This window comes from Mixophyes fleayi, chromosome 3 (genome assembly GCF_038048845.1).
Source record: "Mixophyes fleayi isolate aMixFle1 chromosome 3, aMixFle1.hap1, whole genome shotgun sequence".
NCBI lineage: Eukaryota > Metazoa > Chordata > Amphibia > Anura > Limnodynastidae > Mixophyes > Mixophyes fleayi.
The window spans coordinates 73,829,050-73,847,399 of NC_134404.1; the positions used below are offsets into that span (position 1 = coordinate 73,829,050).

The 18,350-nt window shown below is 40.1% G+C and overlaps 1 protein-coding gene across 2 annotated transcripts in view; it reads right to left on the reverse strand.

Annotated features, from left to right (window-relative positions):
- Positions 1-399: 399 nt before the first annotated feature.
- The window catches only part of AGXT (alanine--glyoxylate aminotransferase), a 45,633-nt gene continuing 27,682 nt past the window's right edge, over positions 400-18,350 (reverse strand). For both annotated transcript variants that reach the window (XM_075201800.1, XM_075201801.1), the window contains exons 3-11: positions 13,258-13,322; positions 12,553-12,653; positions 11,474-11,544; positions 11,010-11,094; positions 9,840-9,935; positions 6,947-7,016; positions 4,355-4,450; positions 3,226-3,354; positions 400-708 (exon numbers count right to left, since the gene is read on the reverse strand). In XM_075201800.1, coding sequence (XP_075057901.1) covers positions 601-708; positions 3,226-3,354; positions 4,355-4,450; positions 6,947-7,016; positions 9,840-9,935; positions 11,010-11,094; positions 11,474-11,544; positions 12,553-12,653; positions 13,258-13,322 — 821 coding nt within the window. In that variant the 3' untranslated portion in view covers positions 400-600. The remainder of the gene's footprint in view (positions 709-3,225; positions 3,355-4,354; positions 4,451-6,946; positions 7,017-9,839; positions 9,936-11,009; positions 11,095-11,473; positions 11,545-12,552; positions 12,654-13,257; positions 13,323-18,350) is intronic.

Genomic DNA, 18,350 nt, shown 5'->3' on the forward strand with positions numbered 1-18,350 from the left:
TTGTAGGGAGCAAATTGCTGTCTGCGCTGTAGCAAAGCAGGAACGCCTTGTTAATGCACCTTCTTCACCCCTTTATGTCATCTCACAAAATTAAATCTAATTTTTGCACTTCAGTGCAAAACTAGGTGCACTTATGTGCCTAAAGAACTTAGCACGAAACACCACTTGTCCGCCCAAAACTCCAATTAGCCAGTGTTTGCATCCCCACCCCCATCTTCCCCCTTAAATCCATGTGCTTCACCATAAATCTAGCTGCATTTGCATATAAATAGGCATCTGATGACACATAAGAGTATTTTTGCTGCAGTTTGAGACAAACGGTTCATAAATGGCTCTTAGCGATGCTGTCAACCACACACTTCATGATAATGTTGTGCTCTCACTCTAGTAAGACTATAATCACAGTATAAACGTGTTTATTGAAATGCATTATTTGTAAATGATTTTATTGTTTATTTTAATATTTTATTAAGGTTCCGTCACAAATGTTTGCATTGTTATTGTTCAAGAACAGGAAGGAGGGACTCAAAGTTTTGGGTGGACAGGAGTCGTTGCTGGACTGACACAGTGAGTTTCTTCATCAGCTGCAGTTCAGAGCACTTACATCTTGTTCTTGGTGCAGTGCTGCAGAGCATCGCGCAGAGCATCCAACACACGATCTACATTCGTTTTAGTGGAGTTGTAGCCCATTAGTCCAATACGAAGAGCCTATAAAGTGAAGGCAGATATGTTAGTCTAGTGCTTGTGATGAATAAGGTTAGTTCATATTACTCTGTCTTTACTTATTGATAATTCAATAATGCAAAGTCTTAAAAAGATACGTAGAAAATTAGATTTTGCTATGATGTAATGTGAGTTTCACCCTAGGGCTTGTTCATACATCCAAGCAATGATATGTGAGTGGTAAATGCATGTAACCCACATTATATGCTGAATTGTCACTGTGTTACTCCGAGAATGGACAGTTTTTATACAGCGTATGGTGTCCACACACACAACAGATTTTATAATTTGTACACAGAACAAGCAATATCTAATAAACTTGTTATAGAGTGAATGTGGTGTGAAGAGACTGTTTAATTATAATCATCCAATCAGTCCCCACAATTGTTTTTAAAGATCTTTTCAAATAAATTGCATTGTTTAAGATTTTTTGTGTGCCACAAACATAGGGCCTCATTCATGTTTGGACTTACGTCCGTTTGCATGCCGTATCTTGCATGAAATAGCTCTGCGTTTGCTCAGAAGTGAACCTTATACCAATGAAAGCAATAACATGCATTTCATGTCTGAACACAAATGACACGACTGCCTATGACTTGAGAGGCGGAACGGCGGAGGGAAGGGGTAGACTAACGCTGGCAATTTACCGTAAGGGCGTGCCGATGCCGATGCAGACGATTCAAGTCCTGGGTTTCTCGTAAGTATGCGTGGTTTCAGCCATGTCACCTGCCCCAGCTACAGGTCAGGTGTCAATGCCGACTGATACTGATGACTGACATGACATAGCCTTTGTATTAAAAACTACACGTATGTGTGCCACTAGCTAGCACAGAAATTGTGTGGACTTTATGTGGAATTGACTTTAAAAACACATTGTATGTAAAGTACGCATTAAAATAAACCAATAATTTTAATAAAAATTATACTGTAAGAGTTGTTCATTAATTTTATAATATACATTTTTTTAACGTGTTCTTAGGTGACCTTTCAGTGAACAGACGCTTGTGCGTATATTGCAGTCTGTTATGTGTGTCTACATACGGCAGGTAACGTTTAGGCCAGGGGTGTCCAACCTTTTAGCTTCCCTGGGCCACATTGGAAGACGACGAGTTGGTTTGGGCCGCACATAAAATACACTAACACTAACGATAGCTGATCATCCAAAAAAAACATAGAAAACATAGTTAACATATTAAACATACTTGGAAATGAAGTTAGTAAGAATTAGGAAACCTGTTGCAGAATCATGATTAAAGCAGTAGTCCCATTACCAGCTGCAATTTAACCTACCTGCATCTGTCCCTTAGTGGGGTTCGGGGAATTAAATGCCAAAAACTTTTTTTTCCTCTCTTTCTGCATTTCATTTTTTTTATTGATAATTTTGAAATGGTCACCGATATAGGTAGCATCAGGAGGACTAATAGAAATCTACAGAGATTTAAAGATAGGGTGGCGGGAAAAATGGCTCATGGAGCAGCCTCCGATGAGGGTAACAGTGGGTGATAATTTCACCCTACTCAGCACTGCACATTTAAAATGGTTTAAAATATTAAAAATACAATCATCTCTTAATATTTATATTAGATACATACAGAGAACACAGCTAGTTCATAATTGCATGGTGCAGAAAGTCCAAATTCAGAGTAACAACAATAAGATACTGGATAATCTTTCACTGCTGCTGATAGTTCGTGCGAGTGACTCCTCTGTGCTGCGCTACGCAATGGATGTCGGGTGTGATGACGTCACCCCCGACATTCACTGCGAGCACCGCACGTAGGAGACCAGGGAGGGGCCGGAGCGCCAGCTGACGTGACCGCAAGGTAAGTATTTTCTTTTTTTTTTTTGCAGGATATTTTTTTCATTAACAGCGCTGCCCCCTTGCCACAACCACTGGGCCACATTTACAGTCGCGCTGGGCCGCATGTGGCCCGCGGGCCGCGGGTTGGACAACCCTGGTTTAGGCAGAGCGTACTTACACCCAGATTCAAATCCAAGCGCATCTTGAGATATGTTTGGATTTGAATACAGTCGAGTTCCTACTCTTTTTTTAAAATGCAACATGAATCCGGCCCATAGTGAGGTCTCATTGAACATGATGACTTTGCAAGTAATATTTGTTGTGTGTAAAAGTACTGAAGTAAATAAGCCAAAAATACAAGCTTTATACAACCTTAAAAGACATCTGGTAACACAAAATTATATGTAAACCTTCCCATACCATGAAGTTAATTTAGAATTTAATATTTGGATAATGTCCTGCTAGAGAGTGTATCTAACAAATTAAAAAGGTAATATATGTAAAATTTTCCATACCATGATATATTTTGCTATTGTTTGTCATGCTAGGGAGTGTATAGGACAAACTAAGAAAGATAGGTAAGTAAATGGCCTTCTGGGTCAATTAGATACATTAGTACTGAAATGTCCACTGAAGGCCACAGATGTGGACTAATCCTTTAATATCAGCATTGTAGCTCATATTCCTAGTTCCCTCTGTACCTTTCCAGTAGAGGGCCCCAGCCCCCCAGTAATCTCAATGCTGTGATGCTTCATGATATATGTGGTGATGTCTTTCCAGTTATACCCGTCTGGCACGCTGACTGTTGTCACAGTGGGGAGTCTCAGCGCCTGCAGTGAATAAAGTGTTAATATTTACAAAGTGAAATTGCTGGAATTTTTCCTACAACAATTCAAAGAGAAAAAAAATCCCACAGCAAATACCATTTCATACATGTACTATAGCTCAAACTGGTCAATTTGAGGCATGTCCAGACTTGGTAAATGGAGTCAACTGCAAGAAAAAGTCAAACAAAGGATAAGCTAAATCCTCTTATGTGATATATACACCGATTTCATGCTTCTTTAGCTCTCATAAATGGTAGACTAGAAGCATGTTCTCATACAGTGCTTTGTTGGGAGTGGCCGCGTCTCAGTCCAATAGCAGCAGCATCCCCTGCTACTATGGTAGTGTCTGTACATGTAATATAAACAGTCCCGATGTCTAGTTTATTTAATTGGAAGGGTTGGTACTCTCCGCACTTGGGGCACACTTGCGGAGCCTTATACTGAGTTTGGGGAGAAGGCTTGTATCTTAATGGCTGCTGGGCAGACCAGCAAGGCAGCAACAGGGTAAAAGCAAGATGTTATACAGCACGCGTTAAGCATACTTGCAAGCTCTCCCGGAAAGTCCGGGAGACTCCCAAAATTTGGGTCGGTCTCCGGGAATCCCGAGAGAGCTGGCATTTCTCCCTCATCCTGCAATTCCCTTGGCAAAATGACGCGATTCTCAGTGAATCGCGTCATTTTAGCCCCGCCCCCGCGGCAAAACGTCATTTTACTCGCCCTCAAGTCACGCCCATCTCCCGGACGTCGCCTTCTGGCAAGTATGGCGTTAAGTACACAGCATAAATGATTTCCAGCAACTCTCACTATAAGAGACATCATCATGGCAGGTCCTACTTAGCCAAAACTGAGCTTATCAAAAAATAAAGTCAGTATAAAATACCTATTCATCTGTATGCATAGATGTCTCGTACATGTAGTTTTAAATACATTTTGAATTTTTGGCTTTAGTTTCACTTTCAATGTATTTTATGTGCTAAAATTACATTAATGTGTTATTACTCACAGGGTCCTTCACAAAGAGTTTTAGTCCTAGAGCTTCTAATCCTTTGTGCAGTCTAAGAGCATTCTCGCGGTGGATCTCCCAGGAGCGCTGTAGACCCTGGAAATGGACATAAGTTAGTACTCAGACCTGGCATCAGTAGACCATTATCCCAACTGTGTATTAATATGTATTGGACTTCTTGCATCATCATTTATTTATTTATATAGCGCCAGCAAATTCCGTAGCGCTTTACAATTGGGAACAAACATTAATAAAACAATACTGGGTAATACATACAGACAGAGAGGTAAGAGAATCCTGCTCTATATTGCTCATTTGTAACCCTTCTACTGAGCTGTCTACAGCATGCTCTACCTCCAGTTCTTGGATATGCCACAAACATTAACCCTTAATAGTACATTAATAGTACAGTATTAGTAAAATTGCAAATAGACATACAATACATTGGTGAAATCATCTATAACATTGTGACCCTCTCACTTTCTGTGTCATGCCTTAGGTATTATTTACATTAGCTGTCAATGTGCACAGAAGTTCCTATGACAATGAACTAAGGTGATCCTCAAGAACCAATGTACCAAAAGCTGGCAGCTTGATGATGTCACTGGGTGTGCCACAGGACCACACTGAGCATGCTCCCGCCAGTACATGGGCTGTCCAGCCTCTTAATAATATATATTAAATAGGATATATTCAGAGCTGCAGAAGAAGATGGCTAGATGTAAAATGATGAATATAGAAGTGACTGTACAGCTGTAATAAATGTAAACATGTTTAGTTAACTGTTGTTTGTCATTTATATCTGTTTATTGTGCAGTTGTGTATAGGAGACAAGTCTGCATTAAACCCATTTCCTCTGTACTTAAGAAGTCCCTCACATATTTTTCTATTTAATGCGACTGTGCTCAATTGTCCCACGCTATATGGGAACACTTTGATTGTATAATTAAGTAACAGTGTTCCAATTCTTACAGGGAGTATCTCTACCATACTAACATTGAAGATGTCTTCAAGTTTTATTTATGGCTCTATATCTCTGCCTGTATCTATTTTACTATTGCAGCAGTTCCTGTTGTATTGGTAACCTAATGTAAGCAATAAGTGATTTCAATTTTTTCACACACAGTCCCTAGTGGTGGAGCATAGGTGGGCGTATGGGTTTGCTGGGTGCTCAGGTACATCCTAATGTTGGGTCACATTATTAAACTGACCAGTAGATCACGGAGCTCTATAATGACGATCGCTGACTCTGACATCTGAATTTAGGGAGACTGATTTGTTTTTCTCTGATCAAGGAGCAAAAGGCTCAGGCCTCAGCATTAAATTACTCTGGGGGAAACTGGTGTATGATCAGTTCCCCATCGGCGAGATGGTCAGGTGGATGATAATATAAGAATCAACTAATGGAGAATGATGATGATAATAACGAAAGGAGGTTAATGGAGAATAATGGTCATGATGAAATGGGGTTAATTATGGAAGATGAGGGGTTATAGATGGAAGATGAGGGGTTATAGATAGAAGATGAGGGGTTATAGATGGAGGATGAGGGGTTATAGATGGAGGATGAGGGGTTATAGATGGAGGACGAGGGGTTATAGATGAAGGATGAGGGGTTAAAGATGGAGGATGAGGGGTTATAGATGGAGGATGAGGGGTTATAGATGAAGGATGGGGGGTTATAGATGGAGGACGAGGGGTTATAGATGGAGGATGAGCGGTTATAGATGGAAGATGAGGGGTTATAGATGGAGGATGAGGGGTTATAGATGAAGGATGAGGGGTTATAGATGGAGGATGAGGGGTTATAGATGAAGGATGAGGGGTTATAGATGGAAGATGAGGGGTTATAGATGGAGATGAGTGGTTCTAGTTGGAGGATGAGGGGTTATAGATGGAGGACGAGGGGTTATAGAAGGAGGATAAGGGGTTATAGATGGAGGATGAGGGGTTATAGATGGAGGATGAGGGGTTATAGATGGAAGATGAGGGGTTATAGATGGAGGATGAGGGGTTATAGATGGAAGATGAGGGGTTATAGATGGAAGATGAGGGGTTATAGATGGAGGATGAGGGGTTATGGATGGAGGATGAGGGGTTATAGATGGAAGATGAGGGGTTATAGATGGAGGATGAGGAGTTATAGATGGAGGATGAGGGGTTATAGATTTAGGACGAGGGGTTATGGATGGAGGATAAGGGGTTATAGATGGAGGATGAGGGGTTATAGATGGAGGATGAGGGGTTATAGATGGAAGATGAGGGGTTATAGATGGAGGATGAGGGGTTATAGATGGAAGATGAGGGGTTATAGATGGAGGATGAGGGGTTATAGATGGAGGATGAGGGGTTATAGATGGAAGATGAGGGGTTATAGATGGAGGATGAGGGGTTATAGATGGAGGATGAGGGGTTATAGATTTAGGACGAGGGGTTATGGATGGAGGATAAGGGGTTATAGATGGAGGATGAGGGGTTATAGATGCCAAATCTGTCATTTTCTGGTTCTGTGGGACAATGCTTACTACTACAAAGTAGTAATATAAAGCACATAATCTCATATGATTATTTTAATCTGTGAAATAGAATCACCTGCTCGGCCAGGATAGCCAGTCCTTCTCTCAAGCAGAAAAAGTTGGTCACTGGTCCTGTGTGATGGTACCTGAGAGATATCAATATTGGAAAATCAATACTTCAATACAATCAGCACTGTCATGAATATAGCCTGATCAGAGTAATAAGGAAATAAATATATTAATGTAAATCTTAAAATTTGAAGTTGCTTTAGATAACATGGTTTCCAGCAAATCACTGTGTGTATGCAAATAAGGTATTAACGTATGTTGATGTATGCATCAGAGGCCTGCTTCCATCAACTCAGTTTATTATTGCCCAGTCCACAGATCCTAAGGGCTTTGCTGACATTTCTTTGGCTAGAAAGAGCCTTATATTGGGTCACTACAAGTTAAATGTATAATATTCATTATGATAAATATAATGGATCAAAGAAATACTTTCCATAATCAATGTTTGAGAAGTCTTTGCATAAATTTATAAGCACTAGAACTAGCCAGATAACATGGATCAAAACATATACGTGCACCTAAGGAACCTATAGGGATAATGTCTCTCTCCAAGGAATCCATACAATGTAATCATGTTTCATATGGGTGTGTGGAAGATCATACCAGGCTTGATTTATTAAGGAAAGTAAAGCAAAAAAAAGGAGTAGCTTTGCACCTTGGCAAAACCATGTTTTATTAGAGGGGGTGGTAAATTTAAAATGCGATTGCAGATTTATAGATGGGGTAGGGCATGTCCTAGATCAACTTTGAATTTCAGTGTAAGCATAAAGCTATCAAGTATTTGTGTGCTACATAAAAACACAGCCAGTATTTAACTTATGTGCAAAATAATAAACAAATTTTCGCTTGTTATCTCTCGCCTTGACTACTGTAACCTCCTTCTCTCTGGTCTACCTGATTCTCGCCTTGACCCTCTTAAGTCTATCCTCAATGCTGCTGCCCGCCTCATTTTTCTCTCCCGGCGCTCTATATCTGCAGTCTCCCTCCAACAGTCACTACATTGGTTCCCCATACCCTACAGAATTAAATTTAAACTCCTCACCCTCACCTTTAAAGCTCTTAATCAATCCTCCCCTCCCTACATCTCCAATCTCATCTCTACCTACACTCCTACCCGCCCCCTCCGCTCTGCCCGTGACCACCGCCTCACTACTTCACTGATCACCTCCTCTCACTCTCGTCTTCAGGACTTTGCCCGGGCTGCTCCCCTGCTGTGGAACGATCTTCCACGTTCCATCAGGTTAGCATCTACTCTCAAAGGCTTCAAGCGTGCCCTTAAGACTCATTTCTTTATTCAAGTCTATCAGTCCTCCTAACTTCCTTGTCCTGGCTCTCTCCCCCAGTTAGTACCACCCTAATGGTGTCTCCCCCTTCCCTTTAGGATGTAAGCTCTCATGAGCAGGGCCCTTTTTCCTTGTGTGCTCCTTCTGCTCCTTCACCCTCTGTACCTCTTGGCCTGCTTCCCTAGCCCTGTTTTCCCTGTCTTCTTAAGCTTTGGCCTTCTTCTCGCTGATTTCTACCATCCCTTTCACTATCTGTCCCAGGGTAAAGCAAATCAGATTATATCTGATTTGCTTTACCCTGTCACATGTGTTTATATACATTTTTGTATCATCTTGTGTCTTGGTTCTGTTTTCTGTATATGTAATGTACGGCGCTGCGGACCCTTTGTGGCGCCTTATAAGTCAAAGATAATAATAATAATAATAATAATAATTTGCACCCCTTGCAGTATAACATGGTTTGTCCAGGAGAAAACTTACTCCTTTTTTTTGCCTTACTTTCCTTAATGAATCAGGTCCACCATGTTTAATGTAATTAATGTTATATCTCTGTAGAAAGTTATAATATATTTGTTGAACTCTACTAAAACTGTTTCTTGGACATACTGTCGTAAAGCAAATTAGTATACCAGAACACATCTGGTCTTGATGTCACCGGGGAGGAGTGTTTGGGCAAGAAAGATCAAGATTTAAAAAGTGATGAAAAGTAATGATTTTGGAGTCATTCTTCTGCTGATGAATTGTCAATATTTTCTAGCTTTCCCCAGGTTCCAAATTGCACAAAAAGTAAATGATTGTGCTATTACTGTTTCTGTGTTTTATTTCTCTTTTGTGTTAAAGAACTGTTTTGCATTTATATTTCTAAATTTCAATTTGTTATAACTAATAATGTTTTGTCTTTGTGCCTTTAAAGAATTCACATGTCAGTCACATTTTTATAACACTACATCTATGTTTGGTTTACAGTATTTCTGATTAAATTAGGTTGTGATTGCAGTTTGGGATCAGTCAGGGAGTAACTGAAGACTTCCTAATAGTGTCAGCTCTTGGACTAAATCATGGTGGTGGCATGACCTTGTGTTGTTTTAATTAACTCTTTTACATCCATATTTCATGACAATCACAAACATTGTAATTAACATTTTATTTGTATTGATTATACTAGTACTTTTTAGGCAGTGCAGCCTAAAGTTTGTTACTTCACCCAAGCCCTTATCATGCTGTATATTCATGTGATGTCAGTTTGACATGAAAAGTTTCTGTGTTTGTTAGTGCTACTTAATTGTAATTAATCTCCATGGTGTGCAATGAATAGATTGCACTGCTTCACTAACTATCCTTAAGTGGTGCTGCAGCAAGGGTGGGGGGTGATCTGTAAACACCCTTTAGAAAAACTTCCATATAGCCCATGCTAATTATATTACCAAACAATTCTCCAGATACAGAAATACATACTGTAAAGTCACTGTAGTGAAACCTGTCTGGTTTTCATCAATGTAGGGCATTTGTACCATGCAAGACAAATTCTGGCATTTACGGGATTTCACGTTTATAGGTTGGTTAATGCTCATGATGATTGCCATGAAGTTATTGTGGGTCCTTGATATTGTGACTCACACTCTTGGTTTTCCATCACAACCCCAGTAGTTTGAAAGCCAGGTCAAGTCCAGATACAACGACGGTGGTTTCGTCTTACGGCTGAATATCTTCTTACTATGCAGAAAATCAAACCAATGGTGTCACTAAAATATTTATTTTAGCATTGCGGCAATATTATACTTTTGTCTTTGCTGTTTACTACATTAACCAAATATAACAAAAATATTTTCTGATTATACTTGGCACAACCTTAAGTAGTTTAGTTTATCTTCCAAGTGTCGAACATTTTACATATTATTGTATACGCAAATCGTTCCAAACATTTTAGAAATACTTTTCAGTAACATTGCTGCTGGATATATCAATGCAGATCATGGGGTAAATGTATCAAAGTCCGGTTTTTTCATCTCGCGGGAGATCGGCGTCTTTGCAGCTAAAAATTTAAAGTGGCGATGGCTTATAAAGGCAAGTTTGCCTTTACAAGCCATCGTCGAAAAAACCGGACTTTGATACATTTACCCCCATGTGTAGTACAGATTAAGCCTGCAGGGAGCAAAGTTACTAGTTTAGGGTGTATTTATTCACAATGCCTAGGGCAATGTCAACTGAACAGAGGGAGGTCCTGCCGTATTTGCTGTGCATTATTATCCTACTTTGTCATGGCGGTGCCCACTTCACTTCATTGGTCTAATAGTAACATGAGCCTACAAGACTAAAGGTCATATATATATATTACAGCAAAAAATAAATAAATTATCCGGGTACCATTGAACTGGATGTGTTTGGAACATTGCACTTTCTATATATTATTATTATTATTATATTTTATGAAATATTTTTATTTTTATGAAAACTATACACACAAGAGTTGTAGACAATTGTAAGTTGTTAGATGGGGCTCTACTGCCATCTACTGTTTAAAGTCATTGCTAGTTTCCTTTGTTAAGGAATTGCTAATGATGTGAAGAAGAAGAAGCTGTTGAGTATAAAGAAAACGATAATGCTGAAAACTTGTTACAAAAGGATTTCACCACAGGTTGTATGGGTATTTTTGTTGCTAGATCTGGTAAATAAAGTATTTTTTAAATTTGTTTCCAGCTACTTTGTAAATCACATAATTCCCCCCTCATTTAGGAGAATCTTGATAACAGATGTCTGCTTCAAGTAATAGACTAAATCATACTGTACCTTGCTGCTTCACTGAATGATATAGGTGCTGTGCCTGGAGGAGCATTTAATACCTTCTGAGATCCAGAGTATAAGATATCAATTCCTAGGAGAGACACAATAATAATACATAGATGGACAGTGGAGAGAGCACAGTTAATATAATATCTCTATATATTATAGAGCATAATATCAGCAAAATATATTTTGTTATTTTTTACTAGCATATTTAGCATAATTATAATAATTATTTATATAACACCTTTATATGGCAGCCTTTTGACATCACTGCCCCAAAAACGTTCAATTTTACTTTGATTACTCAGTTATCGTGCAACGTGGTATTTTTTGGGCCACACTCGCCAATTTATGTACTGACACAGCAGGGCCATTTAATACACCATTAGACCTCCTGGTAACAGAATACCTGTGAGTACATATATATAAAACACCCTGTTAAGTTTATATATGAGTATGCTTCTTACCCTGTTTGTCCATGTAGATGGGAGCGCCTCCCAAGGATGCCACAGAGTCTACCAGAAGCAGACATTTATATCTGTAAATAGCACATAGAGGTCAGACATGAAGCTACTTTGATCAAAGATTAGAATATGTCATGTTCACTGAATGTGAGATAACTTGTCACATCTAATTCCAATACATGTGTGTCTCAGCAGATTGTGAGTTCTTTGTAGCCAACCTGTGGTGCTCCAGTTATTATCAAACTATAACTTCAAGCAGGCTCTTCCAGTCAGAAAGTTAGTGTGGTATCGCCAACTACTAGTAGTTCACCCAAAACTTTAAGACTTGTGAATAGTAACAATGACATTATTTTATTACATGTATAGATATGTGTATTGTCAGGGATTCACAGTCCATACTACAAATGTAAGACGTATGCTTTATAGTGATACGTGTATCTTTGTATAGCTGCCTTAGATAATGGTACAATGCTAGTGCTGTCCACTGCTACTTATACCACCAGGATATCGTCACTCCTCTCCTACATATAAATGGGTAAGTAGTCATTTATTTATTTGGCTGAGCTAATGACTACCCGGTGATGCTGGTGCCAATTAAGAAAATATGTTACCAATCTGGACCCTGCATTTGGCTACTAAACATTCCATTATAATGCACAGCGGCTGTACCTTAATGTTCCCTGTCAGCGGTTTAAAGTACAGGGACCGTTACAATGCTGTGATCAGAGGACTTACTGTCAATATTCAGCTCCCTGTGGAACTCTTCACTGCGACTAAGTAAAGAGAACTGTTTAAACCCTTTTTAATAAGACAATGGAATCTGGATACAATCTATTCTGCTCATACTCCTCAATTGCTCATCATAAATAAAGGCTGAGCCTAAGAATTGGGGGATGTGAAAGGTGCTGTGTGATTATCCAGACAGGGAGGTCTGTGAAGTCTACTGATTCACAGAGGATATCAGTGCCAAACAGCCCGATAATAAACATATTCATTAGTTCTAAATTGTGCTACAGTATAGATTGCATACAACTGTTACTTTTTAATGCTGCTTTCCCTTCCACAGTTGAAGTTTCACATACCGGTGACATAGGTCTCCTACACCATCTAATGGCTGCACCACTCCACTGGATGATTCTCCATGAGTGATGAAGAAGAGAGAGGGCTTGTGTTCTGCTAGACCCTGTAGACAAAGAGAGCAATAGTAAATAAAGTGCAAAACATAAAACTCTACAGCATTTTATCACATCTTGAAATTTGTATGATTACACGGAAAATGATGATATTTCTTACATCTCCTTTTTATTAATCTCCAAATGATCCTAATTCACGCACCACTCAAAAGTTATTATTCCTTGTTTGCATGTATAGTAATGCGATTTTCACAAGGCTTGGAACTTTGGTTAATGAGACAATTATGAACCTTTATGTTTTGGTATGGACACATATCATTTTGACAATATATGGCAGACAAGTATGTAAATTTGCAAAGCAAAATAAGATTCATTAACATCTCACAACCCATTGTTAGTAACAGGAACAAACGAAAATGTGTTTAGCTATCAAGATGAGTTCAATTTATGGAGTAGATAATTTACACCCCTTGGCACCTAGGGAGCTTAGTTTCTATATAGTTAAACAATTTATTTGTCCCTTGACGGACTCATTAAAATTGATCGGGAGGAAACAATGTCAAAGCTTATTAATACATAATATTTACAAATAGCTTTTGGTCAAATAAATTGCTGGTCATCAATAACAGCAAAATGACAGTGTAACATAAATACCTTTTCTATTTCTTGTAACGTGAATCCTTCACCAGGTGGTTTTGTCAAGAGACGCACATCAGCACCTAAGTTACACAGAAAGAGCATTTACTATAGCGTAAAAACACATTTGTAAGGGGTTCTTACACTCTTATAACCAGGACCCAGGTTATCTGTATGAATCAGATTAAAAATAGTATTTCTTTAACCTATATGATTGTGCTTCACAGGTGGCACAGCTCCTGGAATGGATGGGGTAGGGAGGCTCTGAAAAAATGCTTGTCATAATATTTGGGATTAGAACATGCACTGTTACAGACTTGACAGGGGAGAAGGATTAAGATACGCATCATGTGTTATTAAACAAAGTGGGATCTATGGTGGGATGCCACACACTTACTTGGTAGCATATACCCTGTTGTGGCTCAGTGGAAAACTTGCTGCACTAAAATGGGTAGGGAAAATTATGAACCAGATATTGGTGTAAATTTATCAAGCTGCGGGTTTTGAGATGGAGATGTTGCATATAGAAACCAATCAGATTCTAGGGCCTGATTCATCAAGGTAAGCAAACTCATGTTTCATACTTTGAGTGACGCAAACCCTTATATTTGCGTTGGAGTTTGAGATTGAGTTGACTTTGAGTGCCGTATCTGCTCTGTTTGCGCTGCGTATGTGGTGTTTTACGTAGCTCAGGTCCCGTTTAGCAGATGCGTATGAGTTTGCGTACCTTGATGAATCAGGCCTCTAGTTATCATTTATTTGGTACATTCTACAAAATGACAGCTAGAATCTGATTGGTTGCTATAGGCAACATCTCCACTTTTTCAAACCCGCAGCTTGATAAATGTTCGCCATGGTGTTATTAAAGGTGGTACAGGTATAAATGTGAGATCAGCTAAAGTCTGTTGACCCCAACCTGAGTTTTTTTTTAGATATTTACTACTTCATTATGGTTTGGGGGCAGGAAACTGATTCTTGCTGATGCTCCTAGGAAAAGAAAAACCTCTTCTAGCAGCAGTGCTTCGTAAACTAATCTCTGGGATTTTTGCATTCTTGATAAGTGAAATAGCTACAGATAACCTGTAGGTATGTGATTAAAAGCCGCATCACTTGCACCAACTACAGGTCAGGTGCAGGGCCGGACTGGGACTACAAATCAGCCCTGGCATTTACAGCACTCAGGCCCACCTGCTGTGGGCTCCATGCACGACATTGTTGCACGTGATGTGACGTCGCTGGTGCAGTGCAACATGAAGCACCGATACAAACTTATGTATGGTCTTCTGCCCACATGATCATTTCCCTTGTTCTGCAAAGCACCTGGAGCACAAGGGAAATGCATAAAACACACTCTTATAATACATCAATAACCCCCCACATTACAGCAACCAACATGACCCCCCACATTACAGCAACCAACATGACCCCCCACATTACAGCAACCAACATCACCCCCCACATTACAGCTACCAACATGACCCCCCACATTACAGCAACCAGCATGACCCCCCACATTACATCATCCAGCATCACCCCCACATTACAGCAACCAGCATCACTCCCCACATTACAGCAACCAACATGACCCCCCACATTACAGCAATACCATCTCCTACTTATTAGAAATACTAATCCCCAAACACTACAACATTACCACCACCCTCACACTACACTAATACCACCAATTATACGGGCGCCACTGTAGGGAACCAATGTTCTGCTTTTTTCAAATCTCCCACAAAATAGCAGCAGAGTAGTTGCACTTATATATTTAACATGTACCCCTTTCTCTCAATTAAGCTGGAATGGCAGAATTTTCATGAACCATTCCACATGAAATAAAACGCTAACAAATATATCAGAAAAATAACTGTTGAATGATCACCTGAACCCTACACGGCCACATTAAAAGTATTTCTATCTACAGCAAAATGTCAGAGGAAAATAATCTTTTTACTACAGTAATTGGATAAGAGTCTTATCTATTTGTTTTAAATAACACAGTATATAAACTAAGGGGGAAGGAGGGGGTGGGTGAGAGCTAATTGGATGTGAGCCATCAGTTTGATTAGATAAGAAACATTTAGATTACCTGGAGACGTCTGCCCCCTTGATTCCCAGGCAGGACGACCAAGAGGAATTTTGGGCCTCGGTACAGCAACTTCTTGGAGCCCCCTCATTAGTCCACAATGACAAAGACTTGTGCAGAAAAAGGACTAGGGCACACCCCTTTGGCAGAAGTTCACATTATGCCACACCGTAGTGCTCCCAGTTCATATTATGCCACACAGTAGTGCCCCCAATTGATATGCCACATAGTAGTGCCCCCAAGTTCAAACTATGCCACAATAGTACCCCCAGGTTCAAATTATGCCACAATAGTGCTCCCAGGTTCAAATTATGCCACACAGTAGTTCCCCAGGTTCAAATTATGCCACAATAGTGCCAACATGTTGAAATTATGCCATGATAGTGCCAACATGTTGAAATTATGCCACATTAGTGCCAACATGTTCAATTTATGCCACACAGCAGTGCCCCCAATTGATATGCCACATAGTAGTTTCCACGAGTTCAAAATATGCCACAATAGTGCCCTAGGTTCACATTATGCCACAATAGCGCCCCCAGGTTCAAATTATACCACAATAGTGCCCTTATGTTCAAATTATGCCACAATAGTGCCATTTTCAATTTATGCCACACAATAGTGCCCCTAGGTTCAATTTATGCCATACAGTAGTGCCCCCAGGTTCAATTTATGCCACACAGGAGTACCCCAGGTTCAATTTATGCCCCACAGTAGTGCCCCCAGGTTCAAAATATGCCCCACAGTAGTGCCCCCAGGTTCAAATTATGCCCCACAGTAGTGCCCCCCAGGTTCAAATTATGCCCCACAGTAGTTCCCCCAGGTTCAAATTATGACAAAATAGCTCCAACATAGTAGTAATCAAAAACACATTGCACATATCAAAATATATACATACCTGATTATGGTGCTGTTCTGGGCGCTGAGCAAGGAGGGACCTGCAGCTGTCAGCTTCTGCGTGATGGGAGCACCTGCCGGCGAGCAGGAGACAGAAGAGGCTCTGAGTATTTGGGAAGGGAAGGGGGGGACGGAGCAGTCCTGGGCTGATCCGCGCGCGCGGCACTGATAGTAAGGTGGCTGGTTCCTGGGGAGGAGCCAGCCACCCAGAAGTCAGGGAGTGTTGGGGCCGATCACTAATAGGCTAGGGCCGGCCCCTTTAGCTCTGCTGTATACACTGCCTTGCCGGGACCTGAAATGGCAGTCAGGTCCTGGAAGGCAGTGATAGCGAATTCACAGCGGCCCATCTGGCCATCGGCCCTTCTGGCATTTGTCAGATGGCCAGTCTGGCCCTGGTCAGATGTAAGTGCAGAGTGAAGTGATGACGGTCACATATGTATGCTAGAACATGTGTTTACAATCAAGAACAACTTTAAAAATGTAAGTTATGTACAGGAGACATCAATATGAGAAATGTATTTCATGGGGGGGGTGAGAAAGAAACAGACTTTTTTTTTATGTTTTTTCATTAATGACTACATTATTTTTTTTCCTGTGTGGTCTCCTGGGACTATATATGTATTCTATATATCCTGCAGTGTATTGTTTGTCAGAGTACAGCGTACCTAGACCAGTTTTCAACAAGAGACATTTCCTCAGATCTACTTGTAGTTGAGTATGGACGTGTGTATGTGCGATTTACGTTTCTTTTACAAGAACCACACATTATGTTCATTTTGCTTTCCTTAATGAATCAGGTCCATGGTGTTTATCACACACTACTTGCAGAAGTGCATTACTTTTGGAAAAAAAATGTGTAGCTAAAGTTTATATGCCTAGATGTGTTTTACAAATATATTTAAGCTGGCTACACACTGTGAAAGTTTATTGTACAATACTGGCCCCATTACTGATAATAATCTGATCGGAATTAATCAGACTATTATGGACATGTGGGTAAATGTGGTTGGAAGGAATACACTGCAGATATATCAGCCTTTGTGTCCTGTAGTAACAGGCCTCAGTAATTCCACCTACCTGTGTGACAAATCTTGACAAAGCCAACTTTAATGATTGGATTGTACTCTGTATATGCAAATCAGTCTTAGCTAATCGGTACATTTGCTCTCTGTATGTCTTTGGCAGTTTGTTGTTTCTGGATGAATAGGATACTTGTCAACTTTTTCATCTTTGCCTCTGGGAGTTCCTGGAGGGGGTAGGTATGGGCGATGGGGGAGGGGCTTGGCAAATTGCGTTATTTTGGACTAAAATGTAGGGATGTGCACCGGCCACTTTTGGTGTCTCATGTTTTGTGTTTTAGATTCCTATTTGCTTGAGGTTTTGGGTTCGGATTTGTTTCGCAAAACACCTGACGAAAGGTTTTGGTTCGGATTTAAGGTTTTGGATTCGGATTTATTTTGAAAAAAACATAAAAAGTGTTAAAATCAAGTGGTTTATTTTCACTCCTACGCTATTATTAACCTCAATAACATTCAATAACAATCATTTCCACTAATTCCTAGTCTATTCTGCAGAATCAGTGAACTTTGTAATATTGCAGTACCAATGGACCTATACTGCAGGATTGTTTTTGGATATTTTTTTTTAATTTCTTTTTTTTATAACTTTTTTTTACATTTTTTCGTGCTGTGCTGTGCTCAGTCCAGTGGTGCTGTGTCCTGTGGTCTGTCCTTCTGAGTTCAGTGGTGCTGCTGGGTCCTGTGCTGTGTCCTTCTAAGGGCATTGTTATTTCCCCAGCACAGCACAGCACAGCACGAGATATAGCAGGACAGAGGACCACCTAACACAACCTCTCTACCCTGATCAATGCCCGAGTGAAGATGGCGGCGGCTAGCGGGGAATTTATAGGATCCGAGTATCGCGAGATCCGACAGCGGGATTATGGCTCAGAGCCTCGGTTTCAGTTTTGCAATTGGCGTGAATACCCGGATCTGTCTCGAATCCGGCTCATCTCTACTAAAATGACGCGATTCCATGAGAATCACGTCATTGCAGCTTTAACTCTGCCAACTTCACTAGGAAGAATGATGAATAGACTGATTGGTAAACAGTTCTTTCAATATTT